The 24371-nt window shown below is 39.9% G+C and overlaps 1 protein-coding gene across 4 annotated transcripts in view; it reads right to left on the bottom strand.

Moving 5' to 3' along the window:
* Positions 1–24371, bottom strand: part of ubr5 (ubiquitin protein ligase E3 component n-recognin 5) — an 85131-nt gene that overhangs the window by 17391 nt on the left and 43369 nt on the right. For all 4 annotated transcript variants that reach the window (XM_069657066.1, XM_069657067.1, XM_069657068.1 and 1 more), the window contains exons 21-39: positions 24002–24212; positions 19108–19234; positions 18787–18938; positions 17593–17688; positions 11276–11399; positions 10552–10649; positions 9992–10149; positions 9503–9594; positions 9252–9398; positions 8967–9085; positions 8658–8784; positions 8419–8548; positions 7994–8154; positions 7575–7814; positions 6654–6777; positions 6299–6410; positions 3855–3986; positions 2573–2830; positions 2187–2452 (exon numbers count right to left, since the gene is read on the bottom strand). In XM_069657066.1, coding sequence (XP_069513167.1) covers positions 2187–2452; positions 2573–2830; positions 3855–3986; positions 6299–6410; positions 6654–6777; positions 7575–7814; positions 7994–8154; positions 8419–8548; positions 8658–8784; positions 8967–9085; positions 9252–9398; positions 9503–9594; positions 9992–10149; positions 10552–10649; positions 11276–11399; positions 17593–17688; positions 18787–18938; positions 19108–19234; positions 24002–24212 — 2874 coding nt within the window. The remainder of the gene's footprint in view (positions 1–2186; positions 2453–2572; positions 2831–3854; positions 3987–6298; positions 6411–6653; positions 6778–7574; positions 7815–7993; positions 8155–8418; positions 8549–8657; positions 8785–8966; positions 9086–9251; positions 9399–9502; positions 9595–9991; positions 10150–10551; positions 10650–11275; positions 11400–17592; positions 17689–18786; positions 18939–19107; positions 19235–24001; positions 24213–24371) is intronic.

Genomic DNA, 24371 nt, shown 5'->3' with positions numbered 1-24371 from the left:
GTTCAGCTCACGAAAAATGGGAGCAAAAACAAAAGTGTTGCATTTATATTTTTGTTCAGTGTACATAAATTACGTCTGCTTTCATTGATTGATTCCCTGTTAATATCTAGTATTAATTAAAACTGTAGATTCATGTGTTATTTACCGCAATGGGCCGATGCCCCTTTGTACTTCATAGTGAGTTAATAATCATGTCTCACCAAGTAAAGTCATAACATAATTTTATATCTCTGTAAATCTTAAGTTAATGATTCATTTAAACAGATTCTGATTTCACTTAAGGACAATAGCCAGTAGGAACACAAATCAAGTCACTACAGCCAGCAAATAACAATAAATCTGAGTAAGAAGCCTGCATACAAGTCATGAGCAGAGAAATAATTCAAAAATAACTTTTATCATTGATGACCATCATCTGTTTATTCTACATTGATTTACATTACAGTTTCCAAACACATGCCTTCACCAAAGGAAAAAACAGTTTGGCAAAACATGGGTTAACAGTTCTTCAAATGAGAGACAGCATCTTCCAGGTTCAGGCTGTTTATTTGTTGGCTCCCAAATAAAGGTACTGTGAAACAAAATTACACAAAGAAACAACTTGTCACATTATCAAAGTAACAAATGCATATTCAATCAACTATACAGTGTAGCACTTCAAACAACTCCTTGTACAGCGAGCATAACTGCCACATCCATATATAAAAACATAATGGAAATTGCAAATAACAGTCTAACAGAATTGTGACTGCGGGTCATTTTTACTTGAGAAAGAAGAAATCTATTTTACCCAACACACCTAACAAACAACATGATATACACTCACAATAACGTGCCAATGGCAACCTGAGAGGAACGGACTTAAGGACAAAACTCCAAACTGAGGTCAACCTGGCTCAGGGGCTGAGCTGTACTATAGAGTAGTGAACATACATATGAAATAAAATAAAAATGTTACATATCCCAATATATATGTCATCAATGTCTGCACACAGCGGTCGCTGTATTTTAAATCTGTTGGGAATTTATTAGTTCCATTTAGCCCCTCAGGTTGCCGTAGGCTGGTCAGTGTTGAGTGTTAAACCTTCAGAGCAGCAGACCAGACTAGCATTTTTGAATTCAGTTTTCACAGATTATATGGAGTATATGCCTCTAAGTGTGAGTGCATATTGTTTTGTTTGTAAAGTGTGTTCAGTGAAATAGATTGTTTCTATAGTTAAAATGACCGCAATCGCGATGCTGATTCTGCTAGCCCACTATAGGCAATTTCTGTTATTTGTTTAGCATCAAGCTAACAAAGCAAGTGTTAAGTTTTCCTATATGGATGCAGCAGTTATGCAAGCTGTACGAGAAGTTGTTTGAGCAATGTGCTTACACTGTATAGTTGATTGAATATACATGTTACTTTGATAATGTGACAAGTTGTATTTCTTTATTTTACAGTACCTTTATCCGGGAGGCAACAAATAAACAGCCTGAACCTGGAAGACGCTGGAAACTTCAAAGAAATCTTTTTTCATTGGTGAAGGCATGCGTTTGGAAACCGTTGAAAACCGTTGAAAATAAATTGCCTTTTTCAAAGTAATGATGGTCATCAATGATAAAAGTTATTTTTGAATTATTTCTCATTGACTCATGACTGGTATGTAGGCTTCTTACTCAAATTTATTGTGAACTGCTGGCTGTAGTAACTTTTTGTGTTCCTACTGGCTATTTTCCCAGAGTAAACTCAGAATCTGTTTAAATTAATCACTAGCTAATAATTTACAAAGACAGAATTATGTACTGACTTTACTTGGTGGGGCACAATTATTAACTCGCTATGAAGTACAAAGGAGCATCAGCCCATTGTGGTAATTAACACATGAATGACTTGAGCATCATACATTAAAAACCTCACTTGTGAATGTTGGAGCGTTTACATGTCTTAAATATGTAGTTGCTAACAAGTGGTTAAATGGGACTACAGAGATAATCAAGATAATAAAACCAAAAACTAACCAACTTGCCCAACATGGATAAGATGAAAGCTTAATTGACATGGTAAATGAGAATGCTCGGAATTACTCTATCTCGCTATAATTAAATATCAGTCCATCACTCAGTCAATCACTCACTCAATTCTTGGTGCATTGGTGAAATAGTGGAGTCTATTGTAAACACCACAAGATATCAGGATCTCTTACCTGCAGGTTTACTGCGTCCTGGTAGGTAAGCTTTACAGCAGCAGGGTACTGTGAGTAGACTAAATGGTTGTATTTGGGAATCAGACTCATGAGGTCTGAGATTTGCCGAATGACAATGCTGTAGGCCCGTGCCAGGCTGCTGGCAGATGTCAGATAGCTGCTGGAGTTGCTGGCCTCGAGAGCCGCCGCTGCCGCAGCACTTGAGCTGATAGCACTAGAGCGTCGCAGGTTGGTAGGGTCAATATATATCAGGCCTGTGGAGCTTGCTGTGAAAAGTACAAATACCATAACAGGTAGAATAAATATATCAATTTTGGTGACAGTTACTTGGAACTACAAAAATATACAATTATCCCACAAAATTTCACAGACACAACTTCACTGACCAGCTGGTGTCGATGAGCTGGAGGGAGCATTCCCAGCTGCCCTCTGGCTAGGGGTGTTTCTTACAGCCCACTGCATGGAGCGAGGAGCCTGGGCTGCACTGTTGCCATGTGAAGTGCTAGTTGTCCTTTCCAGAGGTTCATCCAACAGGAACGTCTCCTGGTCAACGTCGTCGCTTTGACTGCTGCTGCTATCTGAGTCACTAGAGTCATTGGATTGGGAGTCATCCTCTGAAAAGAAGGCAGGGACACTGCTGGCACCTTCAGAGAGGAGTAGGATAAGGTAGAAAGAAAAAACCGAAGGAGACCTATTCAATGGTTTGTATAATCACCTCCCTGTCTTTGTTTTCCAATTTTTCACATGTATCCAAACAGGAGTGCAGGTTAGTGAATCACACCACTAAAACAGCAAAAACACAAATTTGAAGGTATAACGCTGAGGCTTTGAGTCAGACCAACAGCTATACTCAATGTTGATGTCACACGCTGTTTGTTGAACAAATGACCAGACTTAAAAGATTATTAGAGATTATTTGATGAGAAAAACACAAGCAATGTATCAACTTACTGAATAGGTGGAAATGCAGCATCATCATCATTAGTAAAAAACATTTTAGACATTTTAGATGACCAAGGAGAAAAAACACCACATAATGTAGAAAAGCTATAAGTTGATTAGTGTGTTAATTGGGTGACAAAACAACAGGGCTTAAATTTGTGATGAGGGACAGTATAAGTTAAAACAGCACAATAACAGTGAAATGTGAGAAGGGGACGAACTGAACTAACTCTCAGCAGGACACTGTGTATGCATTTCGCAATCACTTTTGCCCTGACGTCTGTATATGCATTGAAGTAAAGAGGTGCTCATACCAAAAATAGGAAATGCCAAGGACACCCTACTGCCTGCAAATGAAATAGATTGGGTGTTCAGCCAGGGACCATTTTGCCTGTATCATTAACTCTCCAAACATTAATCCCCACAACCCAAAATGCTGACTGTTAAACATTAATTAACGTGTAAGGACAGAATAAGTCTGCATTTTGGGGGGGAGGGGGAATACACCACAATGCGGAGAAAGAAAAAGCAATTTCTATTTAGTAAGTAGTACGAGCCCTAAAATATTTTGAACCCTGTCAGCTTGAGGGTGCTTAGTAAGACGGAACAAAACTGTCACAAAAAAAACTCTAGGGAACAGTACTTGAAGTAGTATGAAGTAAGGGGATTTGAAAGAAAATCAAAAACTTTATCTAAATCATCTCTTTGAAACGGCCGTTGACCAACCTGCTTCAGAGCCAGCGGTTGCTGCAGTGACGACACTCCTGCGGCCGCTGGCATTATCCTGATTGCTGTGATTACTTTCACTGTCACTCTCTGTTTCAGCTGCAGCCAGCAGATCAAGCTCCATGTCACTTCCTTAAAGCAGAAAAAAGGAAAAATAGATACTTCACTACTTACTTAATTCAAAGTGATCTACTTCAGTCTCATTAAATTACCTAATTTTACCTTGCAACTCACTGTAAAACAAACTTCAGTGAAACTTGACAGGCAGAAAATAAATTCTATCAAAACCATATATAAATACTATAAATAAAAAGTAATAGTAAATACTCAACTTGAGAAAAAAATGCATATAATGCAGCACTTTGCAAAATGTTGTGGGTAATTAAGTTCAGGTATATTGCTTAGTTTAAACCCTTAGGAATATAAACCTCTGTCCAGAAGAAATACACTGAAATTCACTGTGAAAAGAACAGGAGTAGTTATTTTGAATTGATGAGCTAGTTATCTGCTGTATTTGTCTGGTTTACAGACCGGCCTGATTAAGCTGCGACTTACCAATAAGCCTACTAGACCATCAAAAACATTTGATAGAGAGTTTCTGTTCTTTCTCCAGCAGGAGGAGGGCTCAGAATAGATTTTTTTCATTTTAAAAACAATCGATTTATCTCCATTATGGCTTCTTAACCTGTATGATCTCTACCAAGCCTCACTGTGGGTTTCCATAATGTAATTAGTCTCTTTTCATCCATTTTGACTGCTGACTTGAGGGAAAATTTTAGTACTTCATAACAGTACAGAGCAGAGGAGAAAAAGAAGAGAGACTGAGGGAAATCCACAGGTGAGTGCTGAGTTGATGTACATATGGAAGCAAATCTGTCTCACCAGATTTTGAAATTTTAAAGCCTTCGAATTTCAAGCACTGAATTTTTTTAATTTGAAATTATGTATCTTAATTTTATGCCTCTGAATTCAACAGTTTTTTTCAATGACTAATTTTCACTTTTATTTTTCAATGTTCAAAAATTCAAGCTATAAAAAATTCAAACAATAAAAATTCAGGTGCTCAGATTTGGTGGGTGAAATTCATATCCTAAAATAAGAGTTAGAAAAGTCAGATGCAAAAATTCAGATGCAGCATTCGGGATACCAAGCAATCTATTCTGTCTCATATCGAACCATAATCCAGCCAATTAGGTTACACTCCGTTGGTCATGTGTGGTATGGCTTAGTCCAGGAAGTTTTAATTATTGTGACGCGTTTACCAATTTAACTGTCCCCACTATTTACTCGATATTTCCGTGGCATAACGATATTTTAAGAAAGCATAGCATATGCAGAGACGACACGTTTGTAGCGATCAGTGGTATGGCGAGTGTACGGTTCACTATTGTCATGTAATGTTGTCAACAGAAAATAAATGTCCCAGCTAACTGTGTTTGTCACAATGTCTCAAAAGACACCGATTTATTAATGAGATAAAGAATCAATAGCTCTTCCTTGGTATCCCAGATGCTGCATCTGAATTTTTTAACTTGTATTTTGGGATATGAAATTTTGCCCACCAAATCTGAACACCTGGAATTTTATTGTTTGAATTTTTTATAGCTTGAATTTTTGAACATTTAAAAATGTAGATACATAATTTCAACCCAAGAAAATTCAGTTCTTAAAATTTCATAATCTTCAAAATTCAAAATTTTGATTAAAAAAAAAATCAAAATTTGCTTCCGTAGGTAAAGGCTTAACTGACAAACAAAAACCCACAGAGCCATTTATTTGATCTGCTGAGAGATCTAATTCAAACTAATGTAATAGATAGCTTGCTGGCTACCTGCTTACACTAGCTGTCTAAAATATCAAGTTACCGTAAAAGAGGGAAAAAGGTCTTCTATAGCTATTTATTAATAAAAACGAATACCATATACAAGTTATTACACTTTAACAATATTTCAATGTATTTTAATTTAAAACACATTCAAAACACACACAAACTACAGCCTACCATCTGTTTTCGCCATGTCGAGTTTGCAATCCTGCTAGGTGAGGTAGCTAGTGGTAGCTGGCAGCCTACTATAACACTGATTGTTGTGAGGGCGGCGGCTGCAATGGCGATCATGACTGTGCATGTCCATGATGAAGCGTTAGCAACAATCAAGTTAGTTTTCTTCGCTTAAAACCGCGAGGAAAACAGCACTGCAGGATATTTCTAAGTAGGAGACGTTGTAGTGGCTTGGAACCGGAAACAGTTTCATGCAGAGATACCGGATAGAGCCAACGTCTGGGTAAAATACCTTAACACAATAAAATACCTCTCTGCATTTCATACTGGTATATTGGTTGCACAAGTATATAGGACAAAGTCCATCTTTCAGATGATAAAATGTATTACTCAAATATTACTTTCAATTCCCTTGTATTTCCACAGAATACAAGGTGTGTCTCACCGTCCTCGTCATGCTCATCATGCTGCCCTTCTGCCTCAGCATTTTCCTCCCCCTGTTCCTCCTGGTCATCATGATGGTCTTCCTCACCCGCAACTCCCTCTACCACTTCAACCTAAGAGACAACAAAGCAGACCACAAGTGAGAAAACAATAAAGCAAGACAGAGATATTTTGTTTCTTACCAGAAAGTATACCAGAAACGCAGTGAACCACAGTAAAAAATATAAATAAAAATATTATCTACGTATAAAATACTGTGGGCTCTGGCTGGAATCATTCCTGCTTTGAAACTAGAAACCACAGCTTCCCTTGTATACAAATTTCATTATGGTCTCAATGGTTTCATTGATTCCCACCTCTTCCACATCTGCTGATACAATGTCATCCTGCTCCTCATCTCTTCCTCTAACAGGCTGAGACTGGCTGCTGCGTCTAGGCTGGGGGTTCCTGATGATATAAGAGGCAGCTGTCTGGCTGGAGCTGGAAAAAAAAATGAAGCACAACAACAGAAGTTTTTATAGGACTGGGCATTTTGCCATCCTTGTATGGAAGGATACCTGAAGAAAGAAATGGGTTTATAAATTGAACATGCTCTTAAATTGTCTCACACATAAAGGCTGTATCCTGGTATAAAGTAGAAATCATTAAAAAGTGTAAAAACACCACCACCAACTCTAGCTGTGCTTGTTTCTAGGATACTTGTTTGTTTGCATTAGGATTCCTTAGGTGTTAATCTTTCATGAGTTTTCATGAGAACGTGAGCTGAATAATCCGCACTTTCGATGTATCTTTAATTTCTGTTGATTCCAATTTTTTCTCCTTCACAAAAGAATAACATTTTCTTTATGGACAGCTTAAACATTGTTTAGTGCTGGGATTTGGGCTTGTGCCCCAGGATATATTTCGTTTAAAAAAAATAAATAAATAAAAACAGAAGACCAACTAGCTGCCCTATTTCTGATGTGTGATAGGTCGTTTATCACATCATATTGCCATCTATTTATATCGATGGTAATATGTCCAAAGTTTATAATTGTTATTGACATATCTTTTATCCCCTACTGAGATTGTTTTATTGCACAGCCGTAATTTCTTGTGTGTAATAAATGAGAAAAATATATTTTTTTAATGATAAAATCTAGTAGATGAAAGAAAAGTCATCGCATTTGAAACATTAACATTGGGTTCTTACATAACTTGCTGAAGAATTCTAATCATAATTTTCCATGAGGTAAAAATAAACTGTCAAAAGAGAAAATACACTTAAACCAACTGACCTGCTGGACTGGTCAGGTGAGGGTCTTGGAGGGAGGGGTTCGACAGAGAAGAGCTCCTCGCTACCCTGAACAGCATCAATACTGGTACTGGCTAAGGTGAAAGGAGCAGTGGGTCTTGCTATACCCATTCGCACTGGAACAATCAGAGACTCTGCTACATTACACAGTTCCTCCACAGCATAGGGCAACAGAGCTTGGAAAACTCGACGACATTTCCCAATGGGTTGGGGGATGAAGTTGCTATGTGAAGGAAATTGAAAAAAGACAGAAGTACCATTTGTATACTGTAAATTCGCGGTTTTATATTAATGTCAAACTGTGTAGGTTCAATAATCACTTAATTTACAGTTAATATCTAGAGCCTTTTGACTCACACTTGACTTAAAATAAAGTAAAAAAAATAAATAGTGTGTTCTTACTTTTTCTTCTTGGATGAGGCCATCTCGACACTGAGTATGACAAAAACCCGGGCTACAGAACGTAGGAATCTCCTGGTGACACTGACTGCCTCCTCTCTCCGGCCAGGGGTGTACTTGTTCTGCAGCTCCTTTACTAGTGTACCTAGTAAGGTGTCAATGAACTAATACAGGGGAACAAAAACACAACAACTCTTTGAAGACCAAATTTCTTTCAAAAGCAAGTTTATGTCAACAGCAATAAAAAGAGAAAATACTGTTAATATTTAGGTGGTATACTTCGGTTGATATTTTTGATTTCTTGAGCAAGAATTACTCAGAAATGGAGATTGTTTTAACATTCTTTGCACACTTACATTTGTTAAGTAACAACAACAAAAGCCAAGTTGGAAAAAAACCAGCTAAGGAATAAGATTAACAGGACTCACAGTTATGTCAGGAGCACACTTGACAATGAGGCAGTGGGTGAAACAGTCAAGGCGAATGCTGCCACTTTGTTGATTCAAGTAGACCTGCTCTTCAGGTAGGAGGTGGGCTATTCTGCTGCTGGCACTAAGTCTGGGACAAACAAAAATACAGAGACATGTTTTAGTTCTTGAGTATCATTAACTGTTTTAAGCTTGCGTAAAGAACAAAATTGAGGTTGCTGTTTTGTTGTCATACTCACGGGTCTTTGTTCTCCTGAGAACCGAACATGATCATAGACTTGAGGGCGTTCCAGTCCTGCAAGACTCTCTCCAGAGCCAGCTGAGCAAAGCGGGGAGGTTCAAGATCATGATCTGGCATATCAGATTCTGAAACAAAGAAAAGGAGAATAATACATCATATGCCTTGAGGGAATCATGTTTTAAAAAGCTTCATGCTAGAGTATGTAGTAAAGAAGACAGTAAAAATGAATCTCAAGGAAGTGTGTAAAATCGGTGGTCTTTACTGTCTGTAAAAGGTGACGAACATGTAAGAATTATTCTGAACCTACCTTCTGCATTAGCAGCCTTGCGGTTCCTGTCTTCTCTGATGCGTGGTGGTCTATATTGACAGTGCTCAACACTCTGCCTGGCAACAGTCTGCACCAGAAATAGTAATATATGCTCTCCCCTGCGGATGGAAACAAATTCAGTAAGAAATACCAATTTTTCCTTCGTCGTACAATATGAAGTTACTTCAGTGTATAGTAGCATGCACAAATTATTTAAGCTGATGTAGCCTAAAATCACCCCAAGTAACTTGCCAAAAGCCAGCACAGTAAACACAGGGGTCTTACCTGCTGTTTGGTATGGTGACCAGGTTGGTGGTTGTGAGTAACCTGTACAGCAGATCCAAGCGAGCTGCCTTTTGGCCAGCAATCAATGTTTTACACTTGCATTTCTCCCAGCAGTCACAGTATGCTGTAGGGGAGGTCCTCTTCAGCCTTGGAAAGAACAGAGGCCAAGTTATGGTCATATATACAATGAATTGTGAAATGCAGGTGGGGAATTGAAAACACTGAAAGGTCAAATTCACATAAGGACTTACTTGCAGTCATGTCCTTTGTGACATACCCTTGCACACTCAGTGCAGCAGCAGAGGGACTCGAGAAGACCACAAGTCCGACACTCAAAGATGTCCTAAATACAAAGTGATGGTGATGAAAAATGTCAGTGGGCCAACCTGGTGAACAGTATCTATACAAACGCTTAAACATTGTTTTCTTAATCCTCAAGGTTGATCATGTACCGTGAAAAAATCAGCACTATGTGAAGCTATATCTTGTGTTTTGTGATCACTAATTTGGTGCCTACTGGCAATATTTTTTTATGCTACCTTAGTAAATAGCAGCAGTTATATGTGCTCCAGAAGAGCATTATCTGTCTCCCTTTTTAGGCTTATCAAGTTATCAGCTATATAAATGGCTTTAAAAACATTAAACTTGGAAAGAAATTTCAATCCCAAACAACACACCCACACTCCTTCAGTTTTCTGGTAATTTATGCTTTTCACCAAATTTAATCCCAAAGGGCTGACCTGATTAATGTGCTCAGCTCCTGTCCAGGTGAAACTGCAGGTGTCATTGCAGCAGAGAACATAAAGGGGCGAGTCATCTGGGTTGGTCCCCAAGGGACAAATCATTTCCATGAACACAGAATCTGCATCCTCCTTCTCTGCAATGCTCGGGTCACCCACTGTGTTGAAAACATTTGAGTAATAAATAGAACATGGAAACTGAGGCATGCCAGTTACATGTAGCTGTTGAAAGCAGTACAGCAAAATAGGTCAGGATTCGCATAACTCTTGAATAACCTTCAATGTTCCAGCTCTTACCTTACCTCTTAAAATGACAATAAATTCACAAAAAGAATGCAGTTTTTTCTGAATTTGTTGGACCTTAAAATTATTTTTTTTTCTGTCCCCCATTCTCTTTTTTTTCAGAAACACATAACAATACATGCATAGAGTATAAGTAATAATAATAATAATACAAAATAGGCAAAACTGACATTAAGAACAGATATAAAACCATAACAGCCAACTTCAAATGACATACCAGTTACAACATAAAGCAAACAGATTAGTTATTCAATTACCCTTAGCCATTTTCTGAGCAGCCTCCAGCACAGTGATGGCTGCAGGGTAGGCTCTCCCACTGACTGCCAGCATGAAAGGGGTCATTCCACGGGCATCCCTATCAAACAATCAAATACATGAGCACTTCAAATTGACAACTGGACAAATATATTATATATTATAATATAATATAAATTTATTTATTTATTTATTTATTTAGCCAATCTTCACCCTAGTCTACCACTATTATTGGCATTGCAACCATAATTATGTGTCTGTTGTTGTTCATGTAACAAGGACATATGTTGTTGTGGTAACAAGAACATATGTTGTTGTTGCTGTCTTTGCCTGTCTCTATCCTGCATCTCCTTCTATCCCATTTTCGGCCCATCCAGTCAAGGCAGATGGCTGTTCAACATGAGTCTGGTTCTGCTCGAGGTTTCTGCCTGTTAAAAGGAAGTTTTTCCTTGCCAATGTGCCGAATTGCTAAGTGCTACTCATGGTGGATTGATGTTGGGCCTCTCTTTAAATAACTTAACAAAGAGTCGGTCTAGACCTGCTCTTTCTGTAAAGTGTCTCGAGATAACCCTGGTTATGATTTGGCGCTATACAAATAAAATTTGATTGATTGATTGATATACAGAATAGCAGAGCGATCAAGACAATCTCATGTACAAAAAGGCACATTTGTTTTGTGTAGAGCAATTATTTAAATTATAAGCGCATGTAAATAAAAAATCATACTTGGCAGAAAGTAGCTCCCTTAGGTGTGGCCTCAGAACAGCACTGTCACACATCAGCTTTAGGATAAGGTGGGCATTGGCCTTCCTGTCTTTAGATTCAACCACAGATGACTCAGTGGACGGTCCTGCTTATATAAGAAGGAAATAACCATTAGATGACAAACAACACAACAGAATTTGAATAAACAAAGCACCCAGCATACAGTCGATGGATGAATAAACATTGATACAACATAAATGTTTACTAAGAAGTGATTCTCTATGATCTCTATGATGATTAGCTTAGCATATATTTAAAATTAATTAATGAAATTAATTAATTAAAAAACAACTCAGGCACCCATAGAAGTATTCCGTGAAACTACTTCACTGATTTTAAATATATAAATATATAATATACAATAAATATACAAGACTACATAATCTGAGAAATAACTTGATACCAAGGTCACAAATTCCCCGAGAATAACTACGCTGAGAATGTTTTTTTCATCAAGGAACCACATGGCTTCACTTTGTGAAAAAATACAGCTCACAATCTGCTGTATTAGTTTTTACAAACCATATGCAAGAAACACACTGACACAACCTGACGTACACGTAATAAAGCCTCTATGCTTAGAAGCTGTATTTGTGTAGCTGTTTCTTTATAGCCCCCCAAAGTGACAGTCCTTGTAACATCACCACAGTACTGTAACATTATTTCCTGTCATTGGCCTTCATTTAAGCAATATCACATGAGAGGAAGTGATGATGTACTGAATATCATCATGGCTGTGGCAGGGAATCGGTCGTAGGTTAGAGGCCGTAGAACAGTGAATGTCAACTGGCGGCCTGTGGGCCACGTCCGGCGGCCAAAGCGTCCCATACGGCCGGCAAAATAATACCTGGGTTTCCGTTATCCAGTAATTGCCGTTTTTTTTACAAGTAAAACCTGGTGAAGTCCGACATGAAGTATGACAATAATATATTTTCCAAAAACAAAATATCACTGATTCCTGATAACTCCGTCCCCTCAGGGGCTTCAGGAATATGCTAAACCAGCCATCCACGTCAGCAGCACCAGCCACAGCTCTTCTCTTTGATGCCACAAGCGCACGAGATGCCAGCGCTGTGATGCCAGTGTTCCGCTATCCCGATTCATATATATTCATTAATAGAATCAGAATCAGGTTTATTGCCAAATAGGTTTACACATACAAGGAAATTGTTTTGGAGGTTACGGTGCAGAACAATTGACACAGAACTATAATAAGAAAAATAAGTAAAAGACTTAAATAGAATAAGATAAAAAACTGTCAATAAGAACAAAAATATAAAAAGCAATAAGTATAATACAAAATGTGTACAACAGGTGTGAATTAAAATAAAAGTCCAGTGTGCGTTAATGTAACGCATAGAGTCTGAATTAGAGTCTATTAAACATTCGTGGAATGTTGTAGAAGAAACTGTTCCTGTGTCAGGAGGTTTTGGTCCTGATAGACTGCAGCCTCTTGCAAGAGGGAAGGGTCTCAAAGAGACCGGGGAGAGAGGGGTCAGGCACGATCTTACCTGCACGCCACCAGACGGTGATGGAGCAGGTGAGGATGGACTCAATGATGGCGGTGAAGAAGTGCACCGTCATTGTCTTTAGCAGGTTGAACTTCTTCAGCTGGTGCAGGAAGTACATTCTCTGCTTTTCCTTTTTGATGAGGGAGCCGATGTTCAGCTCCCTCTTGAGGTCCTGGCTGATGATGGTCCCCAGGAAGCGGAAAGACTACACAGTGGAAACAATGGAGTCACTGATGGTGATGGGGGCGTGTGTGGCTGCTCAATGAGGGTGGTGTCATCTGCGAACTTCAGGAGCTTGACGGACTGATGACTGGAGGTGCAGCTGTTGGTGTACAGGGAGAAGAGCAGAGGTGAAAGAACGCAGCCTTGAGGGGAGCCGTTTTTGATGGTCCTGGAGTCAGAGACGTGTTTACCCAGCTTCACGTGCTGCCTCCTGTCAGACAGGAAGTCTGTGATCCACCTGCAGGTGGAGTCGGGCACGTTCAGCTGGGAGAGCTTGTCCTGAAGCAGAGCCGAGATGATCGTGTTAAAGACAGAGCTGAAATCCACAAACCGGATCTTGGCATAGGTTCCTGCTGAGTCCAGATGCTGGAGGATGAAGTGGAGGGCCATGTTGACTGCGTTGTCTACGGACGTGTTGGATCTGTAGGGGAACTGCAGGGGGTCCAGGAGAGGGTCTGTGATGTCCTTGTGGTGGGAGAGCACCAGGTGCTCAAAAGACTTAATTACCTCAGGAGGTCAGGGTGACGGGTTTGTAGTCATTAAGTCCTGTGGTCCTTGGCTTTTTGGGGACAGGAATGATGGTGGAGGCCTTGAAGCAGGCTGGCATGTGGCAGGTCTCCAGTGAGGTGATGAAGATGTCTGTGAACACCGGAGACAGCTGATCGGCACAGTGCTTCAGGGTGGAGGGGGAGACCGAGTCCGGTCTGGCTGCTTTGCGGGGGTTCTGTCTCTTAAAAATCCTGTTAACATCTCTCTCCAAGAGAGACAGTAAAACTCACTGAGGTCGTTGGCAAGGCGCAGGTCATTAACAGAGTGGGGGGGTTTTCGGCTTGTAGCTGATGAGCTGTCTGAGACCCTTCCAGACTGAGCCAGCATCTCCCCCTGAAAACTGCTGCTGTAGTTTATCAGAGTACAGACGCTTGTGCACGTGGAAACGGAACGGAAACCCTGCTAATTAGGCCAAAATATTTCTTTTTTTCTTTTTATGAAAGTCTGGCCCCCACAGTGTCTGCTTAGAAAAAATCTGGCCCTTGGACCCCTGCCATAGACTGTACAACAGTTTGTACAACATCATGACCTCGAGTGTGATATTGCTTTTATAAAACATTTATACAAGCAGCAAATAGTAGTAAAAAGTATTAATCAACAACACCCGGTTGGTGGAGCAAAACTAGTTCCACAACTTAACTAAAACTGGACTTTTGATGCCAAGCAACACAAAAATTCTCCTGCAGCCTGTGTCTACAGGTTACCACAGATCAGCTGTTCAATCATGGACATCATGGACAAAGCTTTAGGTAGGTATGAAAAAATGCAAGTGTTAATAGTTTATTTTCATCAGATCAGGGCTCTGTGGGGGCCATACCATCACTTTCGGGACTATTTGTTTACTTTACGCCGAAGATAGTTCTTAATGACATTGGCTGCATGTTTGGGGTCATTGTCCTGCTGCAGAATACATTTGGGGCCAATCACACGCCTCCCTGATGGTATTGCATGATATACAGGCAGATATGACAAGTATCTGCCTGTATTTCTCAGCATTGAGGACACCATTAATCCTGATCAAATCTCCAACTCCATTTGCAGAAATGCAGCCCCAGACTTGCAAGGAACCTCCACCATGCTTCACTGTTGCCTGCAGACACTCATTATTGTACCGCTCTCCAGCCCAAACTGCCTTCTGCTACAGCCAAATATTTCAAATTTTGACTCATCAGTCCAGAGCACCTGCTGCCATTTTCCTGCACCCCAGTTCCTATGTTTTCTTCCACAAGTGAGTCGCTTGTCCTTGTTTCCATGTTGGAGGTATGGCTTTTTGGCTGCAACTCTTCCATGAAGACCACTTCTGGCCAGACTTCTTCGGACAGTAGATGGGTGTACCTGGGTCCCACTGGTTTCTGCCAGTTCTGAGCTGATGGCACTGCTGGACATCTTCCCATTTGGAAGGGAAATAAGCTTGATGTGTTTTTCATCTGCTGCACTAAGTTTCCTTGGCCGACCACTGTGTCTACGATCCTCAACGTTGCCCGTTTCTATGTGCTTCTTCAAAAGAGCTTGAACAGCACATCTTGAAACCCCAGTCTGCTTTGAAATCTTTGTCTGGGAGAGACCTTGCTGATGCAGTATCTTGTACATCTTGATCAGTACCTTGTGTCTTGTTGCTGTGCTCAGTCTTGCCATGGTGTATGACCTGTGACATTAAACTGTCTTCCACAACTTCACCTTGGTAGCAGAGTTTGGCTGTTCCTCACCCAGTTTTAAGCCTCCTACACAGCTGTTTCTGTTTCAGTTAATGACTGTGTTTCAACCTACATGTGAAATTGATGATCATTAGCACCTGGTTAGTATAATTGGTTGATCATACACCGGACGATAATCCTACAAAATCCCTGACTTTGTGCAAGTGTAACTTTAAGAATTGATGCTGGTTTGAAAGCAAAGGGTAGTAACACAAAATATTGATTTGATTTAGATTTTTATTTTGTTCACTCACTTATCATTTTGTAAATTAATGAAAATAAACAATTATTTATATTTTTGGCCTACAGACCAGGAGTCGAACCTGCGATCAGTGCAAAAAGGGCTGTAGAGTACATGGGGTGCCCGCTTCTTCACTGGTGCCCCTGCCACTGCCTCAAGCTGTCCGCTTCAAGGTTATAATAGTTTAGAATTAGTTCACTTGTTTTTATTTTTATTTCATTTTGACTTTTCGTTTAATTTCAGTTTAGTTTTAATTGGTTGTCAATGCTGGTTTGTTGATTTGGTTTGTATATTTTTTTTGTTTAATAAAGTTTGGTTTTAGTTTTGTTTTAATTAGTCTTAGGGTGCTTTCACACCTTAAGTCCGTTTGTTTGGTCTGAATCAAATTGTTACAATGTTGCATTTTTCCTAAAGTTTGGTTTGTGTTCACACGGCAGCTTTTACCAGCGGACCAAAAGTTTTGCGTGAGGAAACTGCTTTCTAAATGGTCAGAATTTCCACATGGGAAAAGTCCCTTAAGTAAACAAGAGGGAGAACACACTCTTCAATCACTCTCAACATGATTTTTCTGAATTTCCCCCCTGGGATTAATAAAGTATTTCTGATTCTGATTGCAGACTTTAATGTTTTGTTGTCAGTTTTTTTTTACTTTTATCCAAAACATTCCACAGTTCGATCAGTTCCATTCTCCTTTTGTTTTTCACTGAACACTTTTACCTGCCCAAGACTTGTATGCTAGACTGCACGCCATGTACACTCACATCATTAGGTACACCTGAAAAATCTAATGTAATCCGATACACCAGCTCAGCCATACGATTTGCTTTTATGTTGCCTGTAATGTACAGGCTTTTTCTAAGCTGTCATACGGGTGTTCAATGATATTTCAGTGTCTAGGTCATAATTGGTTGTGGGGCTGTACTGAGCTGCATTATATTCAGAGATGTTTTTAATACTCTGGCCCCCTCATGTATGTAAATAGGGAGGACAAAAATTAGAGACACATCTCAATATGATTTAGTTCAGTGCAACAACACCTTTAACTATGGCCTCAGTAATAAACTTAATTGAATTTACACACTTCTGACTCTCAACAAAACAAAAGCCAACAAAAACTTAACTTCAAAAAAGCAGAATCCATGGCAGTGCTATTGTACTGAATTGCATTAGCTTGTACAGTTGTACCTAATGAAGTGGCCGGTGAGTGTATGTACTGCATGTTGTCAATGTTTTGATGTGTGCTGCTGCTTTTTTAACTTTTGACTTTGATTTCCTTTTTAGCCCCTACCCCCATTCCCTCAAGAAGCTTTGCCTTTTGCCAGGAACATGCACTATAAGTGCACTATAAAACAGAGTTTGTGTATTACAGCCGGTTCACACTGGAATCGTGGCATGGCATGTGTGTGACGGAAGCGGGACGTCTTCATTTTCATTTTAAATGCATGAAAACAGATTAGAGTCTTCAGACTGACTTGCGCACCAAAAATCAAGAGAATACGAGGCTCACCTACTTTTACCGCAAGCTGTGCACGTTTCTTGCCCAAAATACACAGTGAAAATGAAATGTAATGAGTCCTATTGATCTCTGACAGCAATATTAACATCTCTTCCTGTAGAATATGTCAAAGGCATGGGAACTAAAGTATGTGAACACTTCTGGTGTGCTTTTCAGAGTAAAATACTGACTTCCCTTGTTTGTACACAATGCTATTATTTTTATGTGTTTCCACATGTTGTATTGTGGGTTTTTTTTTACTTTGTTACATTTCCAGGAAGTTAATTGGTAGATAAAGTCACTCACAAGTGAAACACACTGAAGTGAAACTACACAAAAACATAGTTGTTAAAAAGTTTTGTTGTTGTAAATTTTTGTCTTTAATGTCAGATAATCTTTTCTTGGCACAACAGCACAAATTATGTATTTTTAAAAGTATAAAAAATAAATGTAAATCTGGCATAAATGTTTAAAGTAGTTGCAGTTTGACTGAAAACCAATTGCACATATTTAATCATTTCCTCTTAGTATAGAATGGTGAAGTATTTTGATACATGAAAATGTACCTGGTATGGTGGAGGTGCTTGGTCCCTGGCTGGGCCCAGTGGAGGCAGTGGTGAGTGAACCCACAGCTGGTGCTAGAATGAAGTCGATGTCACCATCTGTTCATAAAATAAAACAACAGCTCTGTAATACTGCTAAGAATGTAGTTGAATGTAGTGTGTATATATGTATATATGTGCGGTATGTACACTGCCTAAAAAGACGTTACACACTCTAATATTTCCTTGGACCACCTTTAGCTTTGATTACGACATGCATTCGCTGTGGCATCGTTTTGATAAGCTTATGCAATGTCACAACAAGATCTTGTACTGATGATGGGAGAGTCGGGCCGCTGCGTAAAGTCTTCTCCAACACATCTCAAAGATGCTCAATGGGGTTAAGGTCAGGACTCTGTGGTGGCCAATCCATATGTGAAAATTATCTCTCATCAGTGGAGGTTCAGGAAATCATTCTTTCACAATTTGAGCCATCAGGGAAGAAAAAATTCATACCTAGAACAACCAACCAAGACCTGACCAACATAAGCAACCCCAGATCATAACACTGCCCCCACAGGTGTGTACAGTAGGCACTAGGCATGATGGGTGCGTCACTTAATCCACCTCTCTTCTTACCCTCATGCACCCATTACTCTGGAACAGGGCCAATCTGGACTCATCAGACCACATGACCTTTTCCCATTGCTCCAGAGTCCAATCTTTATGCTCCCTAGCAAATTGAAGCCTTTTCTTCCAATTAGCCTCACTGATGAGTGGTTTTCTTGAGGCTACACAGCTGTTTAGTCCCAATCTCTTGAGTTCTCTTCACATTCACTCTTCACTCACTTTCACTATGAAACATAGCCGTGAGTTCTACTTTTTTTACGATTTGAGTTCACCAAACGCTTAAGTGATCTCTGATCACGATCATTTCTTTTTTTTTTTTCTGACCACATTTCTTCCTCGAAGATGATGGTTCACCACTGTCCTTCAAGGTTTTAATAATGTGTTGGACATTTCTTAACCCAACTTTAGTAGTTTCATCAATCTCCTTAGTTGTTTTCTTTGCTTGATGTAGGCCAGGAATTTCACCCTTCTGAAACAGAGTTGCATCTTTTCCACACCCACAGGATATATCTTCTGACATGGTTATTTAAGATATGAGAAGCTACTTACTGCATCAATTATGGTTAAATAACTTGCAGATGTACTTACCAGGGTCCATAGGTGGTGGGTCTGGTACCCAACTTGGTGGGGCAATGGGTGGTGACACAGGGTCCTGGTGGTCACTGGATGATGGGCCAGACTCATGACGGCCGAGACCTGCTGCTCTTAGAGACCTCCGCATCATCTCTCTCAGACGAAGCCTGGTCAGAAAACACACAAAAACATGGCACTAAAATTAAGATCAATATATTACTTGGGTTATAATATAACTGCAAACTTTATAACGTAACTGTAAATTCCAGTAACAGTGAATTTTCTGTACAAACCTTTTCCCTTATATATTAAGAGTAGTGCAAAAAACATATTTACCCTCTGCTACTGGATGACCCTGTCCTATTCCCAGAACTGTTGCTTGAAACCACAGAGATGGCATTTGCAATTGCCTCCACAGCAGACAGACGCTCTGCAAATGTGTTCCTCTCTGACCTTTCAGCTTCTGAAAGGACACAGCATGGTCACTTGGAATAGAGATGACAGTATGGGAAAAGCTGATACTGATGAGCAAACACAAAACTAGAACATTGTGGTGACAGAAGTTCTCTTTCTAATTTCTTTTCCATTTTTAAAAAGGAGCTAAATGTAAGATTTTACATATATTCATCAATCAAATAGAATTTTTTATTGCCAATGTGTGAAGGGATAGTAGCGGAACTGATAAATTGAGACTTTCCCCAACTTCCTCCATTGGCCCCAACACCTGTGGGCTGATTTTTACATAAAGCATAAAACGTTTTTACTGGGAAACAAGAGGATGTGAGGCATCTGCGCGTTTCCGAGTAGAGCCCGACCGATTTATCGGTCAACTGATTTTATCGGCAGATATTCGCACTTAGCAGATATATCGGTATCAGCGTATATGTCCTCCGATACGCTACGATATTAATTAATTAAACTTTTTGCAGTACTGTGGGATAAAGCCATTGCACCTCATGACAAGCAGAGGGTGTGGCTTTGATTTTACCAATGTGAGAGCTAGGCTCTCAGAGTTCTAAACAAAATACAGCTGAAGTCAAGAAATGAAACAGCCACCTCACTCATGGTTACAACTATAAACCAGCACAAAAATGACAATTACCAACATATGCAGAACATATGTTCTAAACAGACACCTTAAAAACTCTAACAGAATATTTTTTTGCACTTTGGAACATAAATAGCAAACTTAACAACTTAAACTACTCAGTCAGCACTAGGCAGCAGGCATGATGGGAAATGAGGACGTCCCTATCGCTGCCAGAGTGCGCGTCACAGCTGAGCAGAGCAGCACACACAGCGAAGGGAAGCATTAAGAAGGATTATCTTTTCCATACAGAACGAAACATTGTGAACAACAAACTCATGTTAAAATCACAGTAATCAAAAGTAAACTTGCTTTCAGAGCACCGCTGTTTCTACCCTCTGCGTATCTAAACTGCGCAGTCAAGATCCTGTGTGTACAGTCTGGCTCTCAGTTAGTTTTGAGTTTGATAGTAACAAAGGTACAGGAGCTTTAAGCTTTATCGTCTGCTAGTTTCACAGCGGTTACACTCTAAACCGGGGGTACTCAATTAAACTTGAAAGTATTCCAGTTAGAGATTTTTTTTCTCAAGCAAAGGACCGTAACATCATAATGTCTGACCTGCGTTATGATTCAGTGCCATACATTTATACATTTTGAACGTCTGTCAAATCAAATAAAGAAAATACAATCAGGCTAAATAGATTTTACAACAGCGCTCATAACTTTTACACAGAGCTCTCATAAATTAAGAATAATAATAATGAATACTTCAATATTGGTAAAGAAATATAGTGTGTGTTTGTGTAAGTCGGCAGGTCTGGGGGGTCTCCCCCAGGAAATTTTGAGTGTCAAAACCTTTATTTCCTGTATTTTTGGTTTATTTTATGCCCCAGTTTGTGATGGAAGTGTCTTTATTTGTAAATGAAAACAAATAATATAACGTCTGGTACTACTGGTAGTATAATGTTATCCATGCAGAAATCAAATGAAAGAGAGACAGCTCTACCTCTTCACTTAAGCTGCTATCTCTCTGCCTCCTGACAAAATTATCAAGATTTGACCATAACAGGGGGATTCACTTTATATTTTATTTTATGTTTGTCAAATTTTATTTTATGTTTTGCCGAAATGTAGTTGCATTAGACTTTTTCTCATGGTGAGTTGGTGAGGAACAGGCAATGACTATGAAATAAATAACATTTAAACGCACTGTACACTAACGGACTGCTGGAGAGAGCGAGAGCGAGGGGGAGATAGAGAGGGCACATACCGGTACATGCAAGAACAAAACTGCGGAAATAAGAAGAAAACTAGTCATGATGATGAAGCTGATGTAGCTCTGTGTAACTCTCAGGTTTATCAATGAAGTATTTGAACTAAACTGCAGCCTGGAGTCTCAAAACGGAGTGACAGTGTCAGACAATGCCCACGTTTAATAATCGCCACAGTCACAGAATATATACGAGTCTGTCCAGTCGTAAAAGCTCGGTTTTCTCTACTGCTCTCATTTTAGAGCACGCCATGTCTACTTTTCCCTCACTCACTTATTTTCTCCCACTGTGTCTCTGTAACTCTCTTGTTGGCTGGCTCTTCAGTCTGTACCTGTATTTTCACACACCCACTGGGTCAGTCGCAACGTTAATCTGAGTGACAGATTTTATTGGCTGAGTAGCGTCACGTGTGATGATTTACAATGGCATTGGTCTGCGAGTTTCTTGGACCCCCAAATCACTACCGCAAAGACAAAAAAGCTGCGCAGGTTAAAATAGATGCGCTATTCAAAACTGTAAATAAGTCCGGGTATGGAGACGATGGCAGCTGGGTCCGGTCCGCCGTTTGGGGATTGCTGCCCTAAACAACAAGCTTACACGTCTACACCTCTGTACAACCCCGCAGGAAGATACAGGGTTTAGTTTTAATAAGCCATCGTCACGCTGCTGCCAGATGTGTGCGTCTGTCTACTCCGCCCTCAGCACACCTGCAGCTGCTTAAAGCAGTGAGACACGCGCGCGGTCTGTTCTCATTCACAGAACGGCAAATGAAGACGTTTTGTTAAATCCCTTTCACGTCGCATAAAGATGTTAAAGTTACGATGTTGCGGTGCTACAGACAGGCAGGGAGCAGAGCAGAGAGACTGCCATCTCACTGTGATGCTACGTTTTGATTGAGTCCCGACCTGCGGGCTATTGGCTGAGTTCCAGACAGTCCATAGATCGTCCAAAATGCCCCAAACAGAGCAGAATAATAAGAATAGGAACACAGACAAAGGGCAGATCCTCTGCAGATACAGACACCATCTCACACCTCTCCTGGATTATGATGTTGATTAATAGGGAATATTTAATGTGGAAAATCCTGCTCATTAAGCCTTTTATTACTATTAATAACAGTATATGTCTAATGAGCTGCTCTGTGTTTAGTGACTTTTATCTTCAGCAGCACTGTGTGAAGGTGGGAAAAACCTGAAAATAATTTTTGTTCCAACTTTTGTGTGTTTTTGTGTTATACTCACTTCTATTTAATTTGATATTTTATTTTAGTGCTATTTAAGCTGCTAAAGAAACACTATATTATTAGAATTTTGTATGTCATGCAAATGTGACAATAACTTTTCAGATTTGGAATTTTAATATTTTAATTTCGAATACATTTTGAACATATGTGCACATATAGGCCGATATATCAATATCGGAATTTTTTTACTCCCTAATATCGAAATCGGCATCGGCCCCAAAAATCCAATATCGGTCGGGCTCTATTCGCGAGTACTTCTGCCAAGAGTTCATTCTACGCCACTACAGTCAACAGTGTGCAACATGAGACGACGCAAGCTGTGAAATGGAGACGGATGCCAACAAACGACCGGCACCCACAACAAAACTAACACAAACTACACACAATAATAAAAAAAAAGTTTTATCTAGTGAACTCCGTCTGACCAAACAGGAACGTGATCGACGTCTGGGGGAAAACTAGAGTCAACATCGGCAGGGCATGCGAATCGTGGAGACCTTTGATTGCTTTTGGGGATCAAAACAGACCCACAACTTATTATTGTCATAGAAACAAACCCCGTGTGCAGCATTCCCTCACTGGGTGCAGCGGGTTTTTTTTTCAGTGCTTCATCCCAGCTCTCTCCAGCCGCCCCGCCCTGCCTGACTAATGTTAGATAATGCTTGTGATGATTTGCTGGTTTGCCAGCGTAATTCACTGCTTGGTTACGAAGCACAATGCCGGAGTCATGCAGTGTATTTATGTTAGTTGACTAACCTTAGCATGCTCACTAACGTTATGACTACCAAAATACTATCTGAGTGTGTATGTCAGTTATCTAGCTTGACAAATAACTTCGCCAGCTAACATGACAAATGGTGTTGGTTTTGTAAATTATGTAGCAGAGTAAAGCAAATGTTTATAACTACCGATTGTTTTCTATTAGCCAATATCATTGCAGTACCTGCCTAGGCTAAGGTTAGCCAGCCAGCTGTAAGCTGGCAACAAGATACCATTAGCTTGTCTGCTATCGCAAGCAATTTGCCAGTTAGGCAACGTAGCAAAACACCGTTGAGTAGATAACATCAGCTAACTCACGCAGACTCTCAGGGTTGATCTGGCTGGTAATTGAGCAATTTGCTGTTTGGTTATGAAGCACAATGCCAGTTCTATCTAGTGTAGTTACATTAGAGCTAGTTGGCTAACCTTAGCATGCTCGCTATCATTATGAGCACCAAATTATTGTCAGAGTGTGTATGTCAGTGTTGTCAGTCTAGCTTGACAAATAACTCTGCCACCGCACATGATATTAACTTAGGTATTATGACAAACAGTGTTGATTTTAGACAACATGATGCCGGTCAACATGATACCGGTCAATGAACACGTCTCGTCAGTGAAAAGTAATCAGAGCCGATGAGTTCCGAGACTGAGCATGCTCAGTTTCGTGTGTCTTTGGCAAAAACCCCGGATGCTTGTTCATGCATGCGAGTGTCCAGGCGAGCGTGTACAAGAAGGTTGACTGCAGCTCTCTCAACGGCCGACCGGGTCGCTAGGAATGAGGATTTTCTGAAAGTTACATTTAGCACCTTTAAGAAAGATGCCCTATTCAGATATTGGGAAGACACATTTATTTGTAAAAAACAAAAAACGATGGCTACTTTTGTCAATCGAACTTCAGTTATCCTGAAATCTAAAACCCCAAGATACCTTCTTCCTCTTTAGTCTCCTTGTTACTAACAGGGAAGCAGACAGAGACAGCTGCATGAAGGATGTTGCGGTTTCCATCACAGCGATGGTCAAGGATGGCTCCAAGAGCCTGGCTGCCCTGGTCCAACAGGAAAGCCTGCTCAAGATTCACCAGGTACTGCCGACAGGCCTCATAGTCACAACGCAGGACATGCTGCATCAGCGTCTGTTTCTAAAATACACAGAGAGGATGAGTAAGGACTGATCACGCATCTGGATGTCTTAAATGTTTCTGTGGGACTTAGACAGCACTGCCGTTTGCCTTACAAGAAAGATTTATAGTCAGAAAAAAAAAATTAAAAAAATGTAAAAGTAAGATAGAATGAACACA

This window comes from Semicossyphus pulcher, unplaced genomic scaffold (assembly GCF_022749685.1).
Source record: "Semicossyphus pulcher isolate SPU_LCO1_2020_fin unplaced genomic scaffold, fSemPul1.0.p SCAF_9, whole genome shotgun sequence".
Taxonomy (NCBI): domain Eukaryota; kingdom Metazoa; phylum Chordata; class Actinopteri; order Labriformes; family Labridae; genus Semicossyphus; species Semicossyphus pulcher.
The sequence above is the reverse complement of the archived record's forward strand: the minus strand, read 5'-3'. Positions and strand labels throughout refer to the sequence as shown.